The sequence below is a fragment of the Parasteatoda tepidariorum genome, chromosome 6 (assembly GCF_982258835.1).
Source record: "Parasteatoda tepidariorum strain Cologne lab strain chromosome 6, Ptep-v5.0, whole genome shotgun sequence".
Taxonomy (NCBI): domain Eukaryota; kingdom Metazoa; phylum Arthropoda; class Arachnida; order Araneae; family Theridiidae; genus Parasteatoda; species Parasteatoda tepidariorum.
Genome location: NC_141760.1, coordinates 115,109,349 through 115,128,082, shown reverse-complemented (window position 1 = coordinate 115,128,082; position 18,734 = coordinate 115,109,349). Strand labels below are relative to the sequence as shown.

General features: G+C 31.9%; 1 protein-coding gene across 1 annotated transcript in view; it reads right to left on the bottom strand.

Moving 5' to 3' along the window:
- The window catches only part of LOC107441959 (putative lipid scramblase CLPTM1), a 58,747-nt gene extending 42,427 nt beyond the window's left edge, over positions 1-16,320 (bottom strand). Inside the window, exons 1-4 of the mRNA XM_087166500.1 lie at positions 16,084-16,320; positions 12,152-12,364; positions 8,883-9,035; positions 3,832-3,949 (exon numbers count right to left, since the gene is read on the bottom strand). Coding sequence (XP_087022626.1) covers positions 3,832-3,949; positions 8,883-9,035; positions 12,152-12,364; positions 16,084-16,152 — 553 coding nt within the window. The 5' untranslated portion in view covers positions 16,153-16,320. The remainder of the gene's footprint in view (positions 1-3,831; positions 3,950-8,882; positions 9,036-12,151; positions 12,365-16,083) is intronic.
- Between the last annotated feature and the right edge of the window lie 2,414 nt (positions 16,321-18,734).

Sequence of the window (18,734 nt, the reverse complement as noted above, 5' to 3'; positions counted from 1 at the left end):
TTGGTTTATATTGAAGGAGAACTGAGTAAGATGCTTTATTGAATTTTGTATGATATTTTAGTTAATCTTTAAAAAAAAAAAATTTTTTTTTCATGATTTATTTGATATTGAAAACATAAGCTCATTTGAATTGTTATTATTTTATTTAATGTATATTATTTAATGCTGCATTTTTAATTATATTGTTATGTTATGCTACTTAAAGCACCTATGATAAAATTAAGAGCTGAAAAGCATTCTTTTAATTATTAATTCATTACTATAAGCACACATTTGTTATTATTAATATATGCATGCATATTCAATAAATTACTAAGCTAAATAACTCATTAACTTGATTTATATGTTAATTTATTAATAAAATTTTTTAAATAATATTATTGCTTTGGTATTTTTTGTAAAGTAAAAAGTTTTTTCTTTTCTTTTACTAATTGACTGCGTTTTTTTAATAGAATGTATAAAGCCCATAGAAAGAAATTATTGCCTTTTTAGAATAATGATGCCCTTTTTTTAAACTTTTGCACCCTGCCCTTTTTTCTGCCTAGAATGAGCTCTGCATTAGTAGTCGTAAACCCAAAATTGGGTTGGTTGTTCAACGACTCATATAAAATAAAAAATATTGGAAGCAATTAATATTGCTGAATTTGCATAGAAAAAAAAAAGAGTAAAAAAAAAATGACAAGTCATTTCCTTGGCACTTGGAAAGTATCATTTTGTGTTGTCTCTTGTTTTAAAAACTAGCATACAAAAACTTACACGTTACTTTTTTCGTTTGCCCAAGACTGCTCAGGATAGTAAACTGGTGGTAAATTAAATGTTTTTACACATAAAAAGATATTAAAATTTCCACTTAAAACTTGCGTATTAAGTTTTGTTTTAGTTCCTAGTATTTAACTAATAAAATTATGTATTTTTTTCTCCAAACAAATGGGTAAGGGGTTAATAAGATGTGGGTGACAGCCTGCACACAAAGATCTTCCCACCAGTTTTTGAATAGGACTCAGGGGCCTGTCCAGGCCGAATTTACTACCATTTAGCGGTACCCCCACAAATTCAACTTTAGGAAAAACGGTAGTTTCACAAAATACTTTTTCTTAAAGTTTTATTTTTGTATCCTTAAGAAACGATAAATCCATATTTTTGTGTTGATTTTTTAATATAATTTTCAATTATGTTTAAATTTTCACAAAATAGGTACCTTCCAGAAAAACCTAGATAGATCCCTGAGGCTTCCATCACAGCTGAAGTGAGCCATTTGGATGGCAATGTAATCTGCTCTCTAATTTGTCCAAAAGGCTGTCCCATCGGGACTCTGAAAAGGCAGTTTTTGAACACCCATTTCTTCAAACCACGCCTGTGCAAGTCTCGATGTGTGCATGAAAGATAAATGGGCCGAAATATTGCCGTAGAGTGCAGCATTGTCCACATACACAACTCAAGAGTTCAAACCACATGAACTAACAGGCACCCCCACGCCATAATGCTTCCACCACCGCAACAAGTGGGTTTTGGACAGATAGTGTATTATCAAAGTTCCTCATCTATTGAATTTTAATAACAATTTAAAGTCTCTTCAGCAGTCATTAAATCACACAAACTACCATGAGTAGAGGACAGTTCAGCACAGTAAACAGCAGTCAATCTATGTCATGAGACACTATCACAATGAGGTGCTGTACTACTTCCTCGTGCACTACTCGAGCCATCGTATAATATACAGTAAAACCTAGCTACAACAATATTTTGGGGACACAATAAATATAGTGTTCCAGAGGGATATATTGTTATATCGAGGGTCTGCATACTTTGGGGACACAAGATTTTTTTTTTAAATTTTAATGTTATATATGTATTAACTATAAATCTATTTATATATTATCTAAAAATTTAATTTGCAGAGTGTTAGTTATGGTTAAATATGAAATCAGATAGGAATGTTACATCTTCTTAAGAGATAAGGTAGGCAATTCTAAGAATGGAAGGTCTTGGGGTGGTCTATGTGCATCATTGAGATCTGAATACAAAAGCCATTCACTGCAGTGAAAAGAAATAAGATAAGTACATAATCAGCAGTGAGACTTCTCTTGTCAGAAAAGACCAGGAAAAAATTGGCAAAATATGATAAAATAAGATTTTTTTAAATTATTTGAAAACCTATAATAAATGGAGAAAAAAAGGTTGAAATTAGGAGAAAAAAAATCATTTTACAGGGAATATTGCTTCAAAGAATATCACAATATTGAGAGGTTGATAACATTAATTAATATGCAAGTTCGTAGTGACTATAAAACATTATTGTAATAGAGGGAGTTATTGTTGTATCGGATATTGTAGTAGCGAGAGTTCATCGTATATGTGCTATTCCTCAAAAAATCTAGCCACCAATAATCGGTATGACAGTATGAGGCATCATTGGATCCACTTATGCTTAAAATTTCTACAGTCACTTTAGAAAGGATCAAAAATAAATCTAAATAATTATTACATAGCTTAAGTTTCTGTTTTTATAAAAATACAAAATAATTTTTTTTTAAAAATTCCTAACGAATAATTATTTAACATTACTCGAGACAAGCTAATAAATTGAATCTAAGTAAATATTTAGTGCAAAAAAATTTTTTTAATCGTACTTTTAAATTATTACTCGAAACAACCTAACAAAATAAATAATAACTTATAGTGCCACATAATCTGAATAATATATATATATTTAGATTATTGCTCTATCATCCGCATGCATTCGTAATTCTGATTGGCTGTTATGTGAGCTACTAATCGCAAGTCTTCTGTGATTGGCTATGTGTGTATTTCATTCTTATTTTAATATTAAAGATAGATATACAGTCGGACTTCTATTTAACGAAGTCACTAAATCCTGATAAGTTCGTTACACGGGTAATTTGTTAAATAGAAAATCATCATTTGAAATACTAAAACACAAAACAGGTTTTAAATTCATAAACACTAGACATAATTAAACACTTTCATCTTGTAAATTATTATCTACTATCAAATGGTTTCAAATGATTTTAATATTTCATCATATGAAAGTGTGGTGATTTCTTCATAATTTCTGTCTTTGTCATAAATTCTGTCATAAATTCTTTGTCTTCCTCACAATTTATTGCTGTATTGTTCTTATTTTTCACACTGTCCAAAATATCAGATTCAGTTAATGTTTCTGCGTCTGAATCAATAAAAAGAAAATCATTAATCAGTACATCATCATTAATTTTTTGATTCTCTCTTAGCTGTACCCACATTTTAAGTTCTTCCACTGGAATATGATTCTCGACCTCCGCACTTTCAAAATTCACCGCGCTGACTAAAAATCCAGCTTTAGTAAAACTGTTACAAATAATATGACCTGTAACATCATAGTACCAAGCTTCAGAAATTTCTCGTGAATTGAATGCTATTATTGAATGCTTTCTCGTAAATTGATTTTTCAAATCGATTCCTCTTTGAGATGCAAACAAAAAGGGAAAAGAATTTTACTACTTTTTCTAAAAGTAGGAAAATTTCAATTCAAGGTCATTTCCCCCATGAAATGCTTAAACAAGTTTGAAATATTTTGGGAAATAGGGAAAGTGGATATCAGAGAAAAGTTAGTTAAATAGAAAATTCACTTCGCTAGTTGAAAGTTATCTTACGAAAAAGTTTCCAAAATGTTCTCGGTTCCTCGAAAAAAAATCGCAAAATGGAAGTTTATTAGATAGAAGTTTGACTGCATATACACATGACATATTTTATTAGTTTAAACTTCATAAGAAATCGGGAATAAAAATTGGAACCTAATAAAATTGCATAGGATAAAAACATTTAACTTACTTTTACTTTTGCAGACACCGTCACCCCACGAATGCTTCTTTTTATTCCTGGGATTTGGAGATCGGCCTGTTTTTACAATGCAAGTGTGTAACCAAATACTACAATTTCTTTGCATATTCTTAAAAAAAAAAGAGACAAATTTAATGTGAATGTAATAATACATTAAAATGATTTTGAAAACTACAGACCTTCAAACTTCCATATTTTTCGGTCCTTTTTTTTTATAATCAAATACGAATACCTACTTAAGATACAAATCTTTATCCTTTTATTAATTTTCATTCATTATTATTCTATCTATTGATAGACAAAACAAGAAGAGTTTTTTTTTTGTTTTTAAACAATCAAGAACTTAAGACTGAGTAAGCGCCTGCTTCAAGGAAAAGCAGCAATGATGATGCTAATCAAGTTTACTTTAATTTTTCCTTTCAGCGAATAATACAATGAATAGAGAAAAATATTTTTGTTATGTATACTTAAAGTTTAATTTAGTAAGTCAGAAAAAGATAAAAAAAATTTTAAGATATGTGTGTCGGCACCAATTTTTCTTATTTGTTTTTCCATTATGGAACCTCCGGGCACTGTCAGTTTTTGGTTTCACCACTGACAACAGAAAGGCTCCTGTGTGTTAGCAGACAGTGCGACCCCTGATGAAGTGCTGTCCAGCTAACACACATATCTTAAAATTTTTTGTCTTTTTCTGCTATTGTTTTTCTAACTTACTAAATAAAAATAAAACAAATTTGGTTTTAGCTGCTGTAGGTGCTTTTCCATTTTGATTTATTATTTTAAATGTTACTTACTTACATTGTCTTTTTCTGAATTTGTAAATTAGTTTCATTCTTTGATTAGATACTTAAAGTTTACTTACAATTTTACATACATATATCTGCTGGTGTAAAAAATTTTCTATGCTAAAGAACTCTGTATCACAGACGATGCGTCACAGCAATAACTTATTTATAGCATAACTAACATGTCATCCAATTACTAATTTATAGCAGGCCATTACTAATTAATAACAGGCCATGCAATATTTAATTTATAGCAACCTCTCTTTGGCATATTTGACATGTTACAGTGTGTTAGTGGAATTAGTGAGCTTTTTAACAGATTTAAACTCAGAACAAAAAATGAAGAATGAAATCGATATTTTAAATTCTTACTACTTTTTCAAGTGAAAAAGAATAAGTATTTTAAAAATAAATGCAGCTCACTCACACTTAAATACATATAGATATGATCTCATGTTACAACAGGGATGCCACTCAAATCTGGAGGGGGAAAAAATCCCTGTGTTTTCCCTGTACATATTATACACACAATATTAAGAGGAACCACAACAATTACTGCCTTGTGTGAGCTATATTGGGACAACTATATTTATTAGTTTTAATTGCTTGAAAAACTTAGAGAAAAAAAAAGGAACATCTGAATATACATAAATAATGCTATAGTAAATAAAATAATTTGGCATAGCTGAAATATCATCCTTGAATATCCCACAGACAATGCTTTGAGTGGTCACCATTTTAAAGATGAAAATACGAAACATAATTCTCTGTATTTTCCCAATTTGTAAAGAAATAATTAAAATTCCCTGCATTTTCCTTGTTACTTTAGGTGGTTTTTAAATTCCCTGTACTTTACAGGTTTTCCTGGAGTGGCAACTCTGTGTTATCTCATTAATAAATGAAAACTGCAAACCAAACAAAACAATTAAATCTTTACAAAATAAGAGTTTTTTTTTTTAAATATAAAATTTTATATCGAATGTTTTCAAGTACATTTATTTCTAAATGAAACAATTAAGCATCAATTTAAAACAAAATTCAGGAATTAGTATTCTTTAAAAATAGCTTGAATACTAAAAGTTAGGTAGGTACTTTATTTCTATCGCTCAAGAGCTGCACAATGGGCTATTTGCGCATATCTGAGAAACAGGCCTGAGGATGTTCCGAAGACATGCCATAGCAAATGTGATCCTCTGCAGAGGGGGTGGCTCCTCTGCTTTGGTAGCCTGACAACTGGAGCAAAGTCGAGCACTTTCCAGCAGAACAGTTTAGCGAGGACAGATACCGCTCACCCTCGGTCCCTACACAGACTAATAAAAGCTGTCACCCCACCCGCTTACTGGACGCAGCCAGTGATGCGTGACTTATGTGTTCTACTGAGAACCGTGTCCTTACCATCAGTCCACTGTGGGACTTGAATACTAAAAGTTAATTAAAAGTAATAAAAAGTTAAGAGTTAATTAAAAATAGTTAAGAGTTCTACAAAATTTGTTTTAACTATTTCAGTTATGCCAACTTTTCACATAAGTTATCTGTTAGTACAGTAAAACAGAAATATATACAGTTAGCGCTTAAGAACTTTAAATTTGGATAATTTCAAGGTCATACACAACTTAATTCTATACAGGTATATAATATTAAAAAAAATATGCATGAATTAAATAATAAAATAACGAACAGATAAAGGTACAGAATTAAAAATTATCAGGGGTCTGTCTAGGTTTTTCTGAGAGGTACCTATTTCGTGAAAATTTAGACATAACTCGTGAAAATTAAAATTACATTAAAGAATCAACACAAATATAGATTTATTGGTTATTACGGGACACAAAAATAAAATTTTAAGAAAAAGTATTTTGTGAAACTCCCGTTTTTCCAAAACTTGAATTTGTGAAGGTACTGCTAAACGGTAATAAATTTGGCCAGGATAACCCCTGATTATACAACACTGAAATTATGTACTTAATTAAAACATGATAGAATTAAATTGATTACTTAGAATAAACGATTTTAGATTTGGTTAAATTATTATTGCCTTGTTACCATCCTAGATTTGCACCACTAAAATTTTTTTTACTGGCCTCATTTCACATTTAAGTTTATGCTCTTTTGCTTTTCTATAAACATTCTTAGGCAAAACATTTCTGCATCAATTAAAACAAACCTCAGAGGTTAATATTTTAATATTAATCAGAAAAATAGCTAGAATACCAAAAGTTTACTAAAATAATTAACAGCTATATGAAAATTGCTTAAACTATTTCAGAGGTTCCAACTTACAAATTGAATGGATTAAAAATTATTGCTCACAAAATTTCAATTTTAGTTTAGTTCAATTTAGTCAAAATTTCAAATTTTAGAATAGCTTGTTGGAAGAGGAAAAGATGAGATTTCTTTGCTTTGCATACCCTCTTTCAATTAAATCGGTTTTATTTATTTTTCGGACTAGTTTAACACGTTGACTGCCGTGCTACCCATATTTGGGTGACAACAAAGATTCTGATCGGGCCATGGCACCCATATTGGGGTGACGCTTATTTGACTATTTGCGAAGGAAATTCGTATGTATTTGAAAAGATATTTCACAGAAGATAACAAAACTATCAGGGGTCTGTCTAGGTTTTTCTGAGAGGTACCTATTTTGCGAAAATTCAGACATAATTTGTGAAGAATTAAAAATTATATTAAAAAATCAACGCAGAAATATAGTAAAAATATGGATTTATCGTTTCTTAAGGGATACAAAGATAAAATTTTAAGAAAAAGTATTTTGTGAAACTGCCGTTTTTGATTCAGTTGAATTTGTGAAGGTACCGCTAAACGGTAGTAAATTCGGTCTGGACAGACCCCTGATTATTGAATTGTTATATAAGTAATACAAATATGATTTCTTAAGAAAATTATAGTGTGTCCTGCAAAAGCTTTCTTGCTCACTGCTATTTGACCTCACTAAGAAATAAATTTCCATTTTTATTTTTGAAATTTCAAGAATTTAGGGTAAAAATTTTAAGTTATACTCATCTTTACTCAGCAAAGATTCAAACTGATCGTGTGAAGTGGTGAGAGGGGAAACAGCAACGGATACAAATAAACAGGCACGATACCATGGAAACAAATGGAGCGAGATATTATTCTTGTGACCACCACCAGACAATCACATTATCAACATATCGGTGGGAGAACTTAGCAGAATACGATTCATACAGGGGTACTCGAGCAGGATGCATAGCCAATCTTTTAACAAGAAATAAGCACCTTTTAGATGCCCGATGGCTGAGTGGTAGCGCTTCGCGCTCCTGTGCCACAGATCCTGGGTTCGAACATCGAGACGGGCACAGTTGACTCAGCCTTTCAGTGGGTCGATAAATGAGTACCAAGCATGCTTGGGAACTAAACATTGGGGGTTACGCGTTCTGCTGACCATCTTATCGGTACATCAGCTACTGCACCCCAGAGCACAAGGTGAAAAAAAGTGAGATGGGCACAGTAGGCCTTGGCATTCTATGGGCTGTCACGTACTTTTTAAGCTATGGGCTATACTATGTACTGTCACATACTTTTTACTTTACTACTTGCATACTTTTTAAGTACTCAAAAACTATTTTTAAGCAATATATACATTAACAAAATGCAAAATAATCTCCAAAGACTTTACATAATCGTGATAAAATAACCAGTTTTTGACTAAGAATATTTTTTGTAAATTATATTAGCTATTATAAAATGATCAAGAAAATTTTCGGTTCGATATCAGAGGGTGGAAAATGAAGCCTGAAAATGAGAATATCTTGCTAAATGCAGCAGTCGCACATGAGAGAGAAAGAATCTCAATTAACACAGCTCAGTAGAAACACATACGGACTAACAATTATTTAATCAAACATGCAAAACAATCAACGCTTTCACATGCTACCGACCGACGGTACGTGGAAATGGATTGTGAAATTGTTGAATATAAAAATGAGAAAAGCACGGTTTTAAATAATATAAGGTGAAAATAGACACGGTAAAGAAAAAATCTCCTTTTTGAAAATGAAAAATTAAGCACTTTTTAAAATCACCCAATGAAAAAAAGCACCTTTAAGGGCTTTTGAAGAACAAAAATAAGATCCTTTAAGCACTAATTAAAATGCTATGCACCATGTCATGGTGCAATTATTGTAGATTAGTTGCAAATAACAAAATTCCTAGGCTCTCTGCAGTTAAGGAAAAGAAGATTAGATTATGGATATTCAGAAATGTGATTTAATGACTCACCTTAGAGGCATTAATTTCTGTTTCTATAGCGTAAGAACCATCACCATTTGGGCCTCCATACCAATCACCATAAATAATATCTGGCTTGAACCACACAAGAGATTCTTCTTTATACGCGAGCTTCTCATTCTCATCAATATATATATACAGATCCTAAACAAAACAAGAGATAATTTTAAAATTTAGAGGTAAATTTCAAAACAGAAATCACATTTCCAATTTATCATACCTACCAACATTGGAGAAATAAGATGACGGAGATTTTACTAGCAACATTTTTTAGGCTACGAGTGAAGTTTTGATACATCATGCATAATTATGTAAGTCAAAATTGAAAATATAAGCACTTACATTTAATGATTTGTATATAAATCTTAATCTAAAGATTTTTTTAAACCATAATTAATAATTGCTTAAACTATAAATACTCAACATACTGCAGCAGTATTGGCAATAGCACCATCTTTTGAGGAAAAAGAGTACTTTTGTCATCAACAGAAATTTTATTGCCAATTTTTTTTATTAAAAAAAAAAGAAGAAACAGGAAACAGTCGTAAAATACAAGCATACTTGCCAACTTAAAAAAACTGCCATCAGTAAAACTTTTTTGACGAAAAATTTAAGACCATTCGAATTATTTAATAAGTAACAATACACCACAAATGAATAATAAATATATTAATTATAGAATCTATCACATGATTGAATGTTGATGAAGTGAGAACCAAATTTTCAGTAAATTTTTTAATTGCACTTGTTAGAAAATGTAACGAAATATCTAATCAACCAATCATTTATCATCTCAAATTCTATTACAATTATTTCAAATTCTATTACAATTATTTCAAATTCTATTACAATGATGCTACTTTTTAAAAAAATGTTATATGCAAAATAAAATAGTTCTTTAAGGGTTTTCCTCTAAATCAACAGCAAAAGAGGATGCTGAATTTAAAGAAGCTGAAGTAGCCTTCTTTGCTCTAATTAAAAAATCTTTTTCAAACACTTGTTCGTGACAGATTTTAGAAAATTTGGTTTTTAATATAAGCAGGCTTTCTAAAGTTTTATTAGACATAATTGTTCGCGATTCAGTACGGTTCTTTCTAACCAAACTAAAAATTCTCTCACATTCTGAATTTGAATGTGGTATGAGAAGAATTGACAATACAATGTTTCCAAATTTTTCATACTTAAAAATGCCATCAGCACCTTTCATTTGACTTATCATTGACCACTGCACATCAATTGATCTATCTGAAACAGTTATTTCACTCAAATCTTCCAACTGAAGTTGGCAAAACTGTTTCTGCAGTTCATCCATTGCTGTAAGCTTGGTTTCATTACTTTTTGTTTTTAAAAGGAAGGGAAACAAATTTACAAAATATCTCACGCTTTCAAAACTGGAGTTTTCAATTTTATTTAAGTCAGCAACTTCAGCATGTTTGAGTACTTGATCATTTAAAGGGAATTTCTTAATAATATATTCACAGGCAGTTATGAAATATTTGATAACAGCTGAATAAAACAATGATTTTTCTTCTTCCGAAGAATTTGAAATTAAGTCCATTGCTGCGTTGCCTATAACTAAATCTTGCTAATCTTTATGGTTGAAAGAAGAATGAAAATTGACGCATGTTAACTCTTTTCCTTTAACCTCAGAAGGTTTAATAAACTTGGAAAAAAGTTCTTTTAACAGATCCAAAAGAAGAGCTCCTAATCGATGAATTTGTGGGGAAGATGACTGCAAAATCACATTAACCTTTTCAAATGTAGGGATAACATTTAAAAGAAATAAACTAAAGCACTTATTTAAATCTGAAGACAAATACATAAAAATTTTCTCTTCTTTGGATAAAGTTGAAGAATCTTTTTTAGCTTTATGTCTTTTAACCATATTCACACTTTCTTGTTGTGAACTTTTCCTTTTTTTTTTATCATTAGTTGGGTCCTGTTTATGTGTCATAGGCTGTTTTATTATAGCACAAGTCTTAGTTTCCACTTTAGGCTTATCCTTCAATTTATCTACTGTGTTGCTTTCTGTATCAACTACTTTTGGTATTTTGAAAAATGACAAAGTAGATGATACAGACACACTGGAAGTAGAAACTTCAGCTCTAAAATAGCTCATAAGTGGATCCCACTGATTAACCAAGCGTGTAAGACTTCTCCCTAACGATAACCAGCGAGTTGACACATGTTTAAGCACTTTTTGTGCTTCTTAACCATACTTCTTTACCATACATATCTTAAGAGAGTCCTTACAATTAACGCTCCTTTTTAAGTGGTAAAAAATATCTACCAAAACTTCATCTATCCTAACGGGAAAAGTTGCAGCAGCTTTTTCAGAGGCAAGATGTATTAAATGGCAGCAGCATCAAATTGATATTATGTGCTCATTTTCCTTCTCTAAAAATGAAATCACACCATTTTTCTTTCCCTGCATAACAGAAGCATTATCTGCACTGAATGCTATACAATTTCTAAAAGGAATGTTATATTTAGCAAACACATTTAAAAGAAGGGAGCTTATATTTTCACCTGCGGAGTTTCCTTACAAATTTGGGATTGCCAATAAAGTACTTTCAATGCGTTTAAGATCCACGTTAAAATAACTCACCACAACTGGGTTCAACTTATAATCAGCTTCGTGACTACCATCACATGCTGCAGTAAATGCTTGTTCTTGCAAATATTTAATAATTTCTGAAGTTCGATCCATAGCCATTTCATGGACAAGGGATGCAGTTTTGGTTTTAGCACATCCGTAACGTTTCGCAATTTCACTTTTCGGAAACATCTTTCGAAAAAGCGGACCCACATGACTGGCGGCATTTAGCGGAACATTATGCTCAACTAAAAAAGAGGTAAACAATAACTCAGCACTTTACAAATGGTTTTACTCTAGCTCCGTAGCAGCTGATAATCGCGGAATTTTGCCGATGCGCTAATCGTGCAACGCTAAAAACGGGGGATCCGTATAAATTTCAGGTTAATCCATAGGCCTGCAAAATTAGACGTAAATCCGTACATTTTACGGATAATCCGTAAAAGTTGGCAAGTATGTACAAGAGTTTTGATTTTAAAAAAAAATTTAAAAAAAAAAAAAAAAAAAGGAGAAGTGGCAGGTAGGAAAATATTATTTTTCATGCATGAAACTTTCTTTTGTGGCTTAATGAATGCAATTTAAACATATTTCAATGAAAATATTACCACATTTTACAAAGTTTCTGTTTGGCCTAAAAAATAAGCAGCATAATTATAATACGTACTATATGAGTTCCATTGGGAAAAAGATTCTGAGATGTTTTTGTAGGCATGCTAGATGACTGTGAAGAAGTGCTAGTATTCGCCTGGGGACGTCTGAAAAAACTGGTAATGAAGTAAACAATGAGAGCTCTTAATGCAATACCCTTAATGATAGACCAGATGGAGTGCTGAGGAGCAGCTGGGGGTGGCACCTGTTGCTGACCACTTTCACTCCCCTAAAAACAGTAAAATGTTACACAAATTATTTTCGTTCCTGTTATGGTCTTTAGAGGGGATAGCTCCCCTGCTTTGGTAGATAAGTCAAGAACTCCTGTGGCAGAATTTTTTGACCTATCTGCAACAAAATTCCAGCACTACTATCTTCCTGCAAGATACTTTTAATAATTAACAAACACATATGTAATTAATTTAAAGTAACAAAATCGTTGTGTTTACTAAAGAAAACTATAATATATATTTTTTTAATTGAACATTTAATAATTTTTTATTCTCATATTACAAGTGATATTCTTGGATTTTGTTGGGGGAAACGCACAAATTATTTCCTTCTTTGCACTTTGTAAATTTAATCATCACACTAAAAAAAATTAGAAATAATGAAATCTGTAGTGGTAATAACTGGGGAAAAAATTGACGATGAAACCGAGTGAATTGGACTCCTCAAATGCGTGTTTCATTTTGAGATAAGGCTGTTGTAATGAATAATATCGTATAAAAATATCGCATTTAAAAACTATGGAGAAATCAATAGCAATAACTGGCAAAAGTCAATAGAATTATTTAAAAAGTAAATACTCAAATACACAATTCGAATTTTCGATATTGTTTGAAATATATAGAGACATTTAAAATATATGAGAAAATTAAATCAATAATAGCTGAAAATGCAATCGAAACATTGCATGGATTTACAATACTATTTGCGTAAATGGAGCACGTCAAAAAGTGATTAGGTCTAAATGCATGATTCAAATATTATGTGTAAATTTCTGTAGAAAAGAAAAGTAAAATGCTTCTGCAAGAACTCTGTAATGCTCTGCGACAATGTCGCCGCGATTCTGCTACAGGGTCAAGTACTTTACTAAAGAACAGTTTAACGAGGACCGATACCACGCACCCTACATAGCCTGATATAAGTGGTCACCCACCCACTTATTAACTGCAGCCAGTGATGCTTGACTTTGGTGTTCTACTAGGATCTTTAAGATCAGTTCACTGTGTGACAGATACAAAAAAGAAACACATAATATGTTGATATGAAATACAAATAATGGAATTTCTACTTATGAATGCAATATACTATGAAAGACTGCAATATGTGCATCTTACTGCCTGCAATTCACCATTGAGTCTTCTTATATAAAAATGCTCTTTTTCAATTACATTGATTTCCAAATTATAAAAGATAGATATAAAATATTTAAAGTTAAAACTATACCTTAAAGGCGTTAGATAATAGTAAAAAGGAAAAGGTGTTAGATAATAGTGAAAAGAAAATAGGTCACTCAAAAAAAGACACCAATCCAGGGCGCATAGCTTAATCTTTCAGCAAAAAATAAGCATCTTTTAAGTACTTTTTAAGCACTATACTAGTTTCTGACAAAGAACTCTTTTCTTGATTATGTTAGGTACCATAAAAAGATAGATTTTTCGGTTCGATTTCAGAGGGTGGAAAATGAAGCCTAAAATTGAGAATATGCATCAGAGTGGCATATGAGAGTTCAAAAATCTCAATGAACCCATCTCAGTATATGTACACGAGGACCCACAAGTTTCTCATCAAACACGTAAAATGATTGGAGCTTTCATATGCTATGGACCGACGGTAGGCTGAAATGCATTGTGTTAGAATGAATTGTGAAAATGCTGAATAGAACAAAGTGAAAATCATGCTTTTGCATAATATGTGGCTAAAATCAACAAAGTAAAGGAAAAAAAATCTCATTTTCAAAAAGGAAAAATTAAGCAGTTTTTAAAAACACCAGATAAAAAAAGCAGAAAGGTTTTGCAGTTTTATCTTTTCCTTAAGTTTTTGTTATTTTTCAATAATAACTAAACTTAACTTATACATAAAACTATTTATACTTAGTTTTATACATGAAAAACCATTAACATTATTCATTAATGATTTTTTAAAGCAAAAAATGTGACTATTCAACCAAATATTTAGTATTCAGCCAAATCACTATTCCTTACATTCCTATTTGACCGACTTGCTTTGTGCAAACAGTAATAGATCCGATAAGTTGAAAATACACTAAACATAGATGTTTAAAAAAAATTAAAAATTTAATGGTTCATTACAAGGCAAACACAAAAGCATGACTGAGAAATCATTAATAATTGGCTTTTTGATGCGGATAAAGAAAGGAAAATTAAGAGAAAAAAAAAATTCTCATAGTTGACAACTGCACACCTCACAGCGATCCTCCAGTTTGAAAAAAAAAATTCAATTGTTTTATTTCCCCCTTAACTGATTCTATAGCCATTAGATTTGGGCATAATCAGGGGTCTATCTAGGTTTCTTTGAGAGGTACCTATTTTGTGAAAATTTTAACTTAGATTGCGATATTATAGAATAAAATTTTACAATAGTAAAATTATTTTAAAATATTATAAAATTAACTATTTTTAACACAAAAATATGGTGCTAATACAAAAATATTTTCAAAAATTGTTACTACAAAATAAAATCATTTACAAGTTTCTATATGTTTTTCCTCTGATATCAAAAAATAATTTTACTATTGTAAAATTTTATGCAAATTTAAAAATCCATAGAAACCTTTGCCCATGTTAAATTTCAACTAGAATTTAATAAAAACATGCATTTAACAATACTACCACTAAAAGTTATTCCCATTATGAGAACATTTTTGACTAGGTTCTGCAAAAACAAAATTTTAAGAGGGAGAAATAAGAATCTTAGAACTTGCTTTACATAAAGTATTTTGTGAAAATAGTGTTTTTTCTATGATGGAATTCATGTAGGTACTGCTAAACAATAGTAAATTTGCCGAGGACAGACTCCTGACAAAGTATTTCAGAGGATAGCCTACTATCGAAAACGATTAGTCCAGAATGCTGTTTATAATCTGGACAATTAAGTTCTAATTCCTTATGCAGTTGATGTAAAAAATACATGTGATTGAGTTTCTGATGGTAAGGATTTGCTGGCACAATCCACTATCTAAAATTATTAGACAAAAGCTTTTTTTCTTTGAAGAAAACATAATAAGTAGACCAAAATCACTACCGAAAGAGAGTCTGCAGTTGGTTTAACTCCAATTGTTAGTGCTTTCCAAAGATCAATCAGTCTTTTCCCTTGAACATGCATAAATTTTCAAATTCAAACAATGATGTGTTGGTTTTTAGCAGTTCAAGGGATGAGGTATTAACAGAAATTATTCTAGTGATGAAAAGATAAGGAAGAGACAGATTACTGTTAACTCAAATTTCACTCAAGAGTGCCATAACATTAGTTAACATACTGCAAGACTTTGTTTCAACGTTATCAAATGTATTTTATGTTTATTTGAACTCATTAGGGGGACAGAAATCTATGATTATGCAAATGTTAATTGCTCCAAAAAGTAGGCAAGCATAATTAACTTATTATTTTCTTTAATGAGTTCTGATATGTTATGAAACATTTTTAAGGAATGCTAGACTATTTTAAGCATAGCCATTTCACACATTATTGTTTGAAACTCATATAAGAAGTTAAAATATTTCATAGTTTTAAACATGTGCTTTTGTGCAACTGTAATTTCTAATTGATTGACAGTTCAAATTTTGTTTAACGATAACTCGGCTATAACGATATTTTATGGAGGTCCCTGTGGTATCGTTATACACAGGTTTTATTGTATATGCATTAATTTAAAGTACTACCAATATTGCATAATAATTTCATAACAATCAGCTGACATACTTGATTCCCAACAGTTCCATCAGAATCAGCTACAGCGTTAATTTCCTGTGATGCTTCTTGATTACTCATATTTTTCAAAGTATTTAAAATAAGACTATTACTATTTATCACTCAATGGAAAATAATATATTTTGTTCAAAAATTACAATCATACCAGGTAAAGTGTGTGTTTTAGAAAGAGAGAGGTCGAGAGTTAGCACCAAAAAACTCGAACGCGAAAACGTTCGTAAATATCTTAAGGACTATTCCCACTGCCTTAAATTTCTCATAAGTGTAAGTTAGAGGTCTAGTGAAAAGTATTTACGCGCACAAAATTTAGCCAATCAGATTTAGATTTGGGACATTTTTTCCACATGCAGAAAAATCACTCACAGTGAGAGTCCCGCAGTGGACTGATCGCTAAGAGACGTCTCCCAGCAGATCACTGAAGTCAAGCATCACTGGCTGCGGTCAGTGTGAGAGTGGGTGACCACTTGGATCAGTCTGCGCAGGGACCGAGGGTGTGCGGTATTGGTCCTCGTTGAACTGTGCTACCGTAAAGTGCTCGGCTTCGCATGCAGGTCGTTGGGCTACCGAAGCGGGGGTGTCATCCCCTCTGCAGAGGATCAAAATTGTGATGGCATGTCTTCGGATCATTTTTAGGGGTGTTTCCCAAACCGTCGCCAATAGCCCATTGTGCAGCTCTAGTGCGATGTAAATAAACTGCAACTGTTTCCTTTCCTCTAATTGGCGATGGATAAGGATTGCAGATGGCGCACAGCAAACCTCTTTACCTATGGCAACATTAAGGCTTTCATCATTAGCGTGTGGAGCCATAGATGACAGAAAAATGTTAGTTCCTGTCTTGATTTTCAAACTGATTAAAAGCTTTTAAGTTAGGAAACTACGCGGAAATGGAAACTACATTGAACTTACTTTTAAAAGAAAGTGGTGTGGGGATTTTAAAAAACGTTTTTGACAATTAAATACGAAAATTATTTAAAAAGGGGAAAATATCGCAGTACATTCCTATACAACTGAGAACAGGAGGAGAGAGAAGGGGGGAGGGTCAAAAAAGGAATCGGTCTTCTCTCCACATGGCGTATTCGAGCGTTTCAATCGGATATATTTTTCGTAAATTAATGGATGGGTGATCGTGTAAAGCTAAGGGTGGTGGCGCTAGTGGTAAAATTGCTCTTTCAAGACTTCCGGGTTATTGCTTCCGATATATTTTTACGCCGCAGATTGAAAAAACGCGCCATCATATTATTGCATCATATCTTTTGCAGTATTTCACATATACCGAGTTCTTTCTTTCAGCCTTTAAACTTCAGCATTATCATATTAATATTATAATCATTAGAATATTTTCTAATTAGTCTAACTTAAAAAGATATTTTTAAAGATATTTTATTCAAATGTAGCCAAATAAGGGATAAAATACAAAACATGGCAAACCTTAAGAATTATTCACAGTGAGATATTAACTTTCCAAAAATTTTTTTTGGCCTTACGACCTCTGAGAATCAATACATTTCTGAAAGCTCTTATGAATGGTACAATTATGTTTAGATTTGAACCCAAATTACAATGACAAAACTGCATAGAATATTTGGCTTGTTCACACATCGCCTCGTAGACATAACATAAGCGGAGGGATACACCGGAAATTTTCTAAATTTCTTCCGGTTTAAGGACGCTTGTTATTGTTTACATTAGACCACCCATCCATTATCAAAAATATTTTTTAAAATTTTCTCGACGCCTTATTTTAAAACTATGTTCGACTTAGTTTTCAGGTCCATACAGTGTTCTTAAAAGTTTTTATTCTCTTTGAAAGTCAAGACAGAAGCTAACGTTCTTCCTTCTCCATAACTCTCTACACGCTAATAGTAGAAGCATGCAAAGTGTTACCATAGGTAAAGATTTCTGCTTTACACCACCTGTGCCCCATTTTATTGCCCCAATGTGGGGACGGATTATCGACAATGCCAACCTTCATCTATCTGGTACCTCGCGATTGAATCAAGATAGCATGTCTTATATACCATTGAATTGATGTAAAATTTTCGTACTGTCAGTTACGCCTCAATACTCCCCCACCAGAATTTTGTCACGGATAGAATTCGATGGACGGATACCACTAGCTGCTGTACTTGTGAGAAACCGGGAGATCTGCAATTAAGGTCACCGGGTTTTTTAATGCTGAATGTGAGAGGTAGATTAATTTCACAGTTGTAGTTGCTCCTGTGTTGGCATTGCGGCAGAACTTAAACATGGCTCCGCGTTCGGCGTGTAACTTCTTATGTATTTTTAATCTAGAAATTATTTGTATTAAAGTTTATGTTTAAGTAATGAATCAAACATCATTGTTGAGCTACACGAACATGAACAGCATTAACAGTCGAGTGCATGCAGGCAGCTGTTGTGTCTAATCGAGACGAGACTGAGTAGCAACAGCGTGAGGAGGATTGGAGAATGTTGCAGTCACAAGTAGCAAGACAAATGTTTAAACTAAATACTCGCGGTGCTGGTATGTGAAGTGTGGCGAAGTAGGTAGCGCTTTGGCAAGTTAGATACGAAGTCTAGGAGTTCCTGGGTACGAAACCCTGTGATGGTCGACTTTCAAATTTTTTTATATAATTTTTTTTAATGTATTTTTCGATATTTTA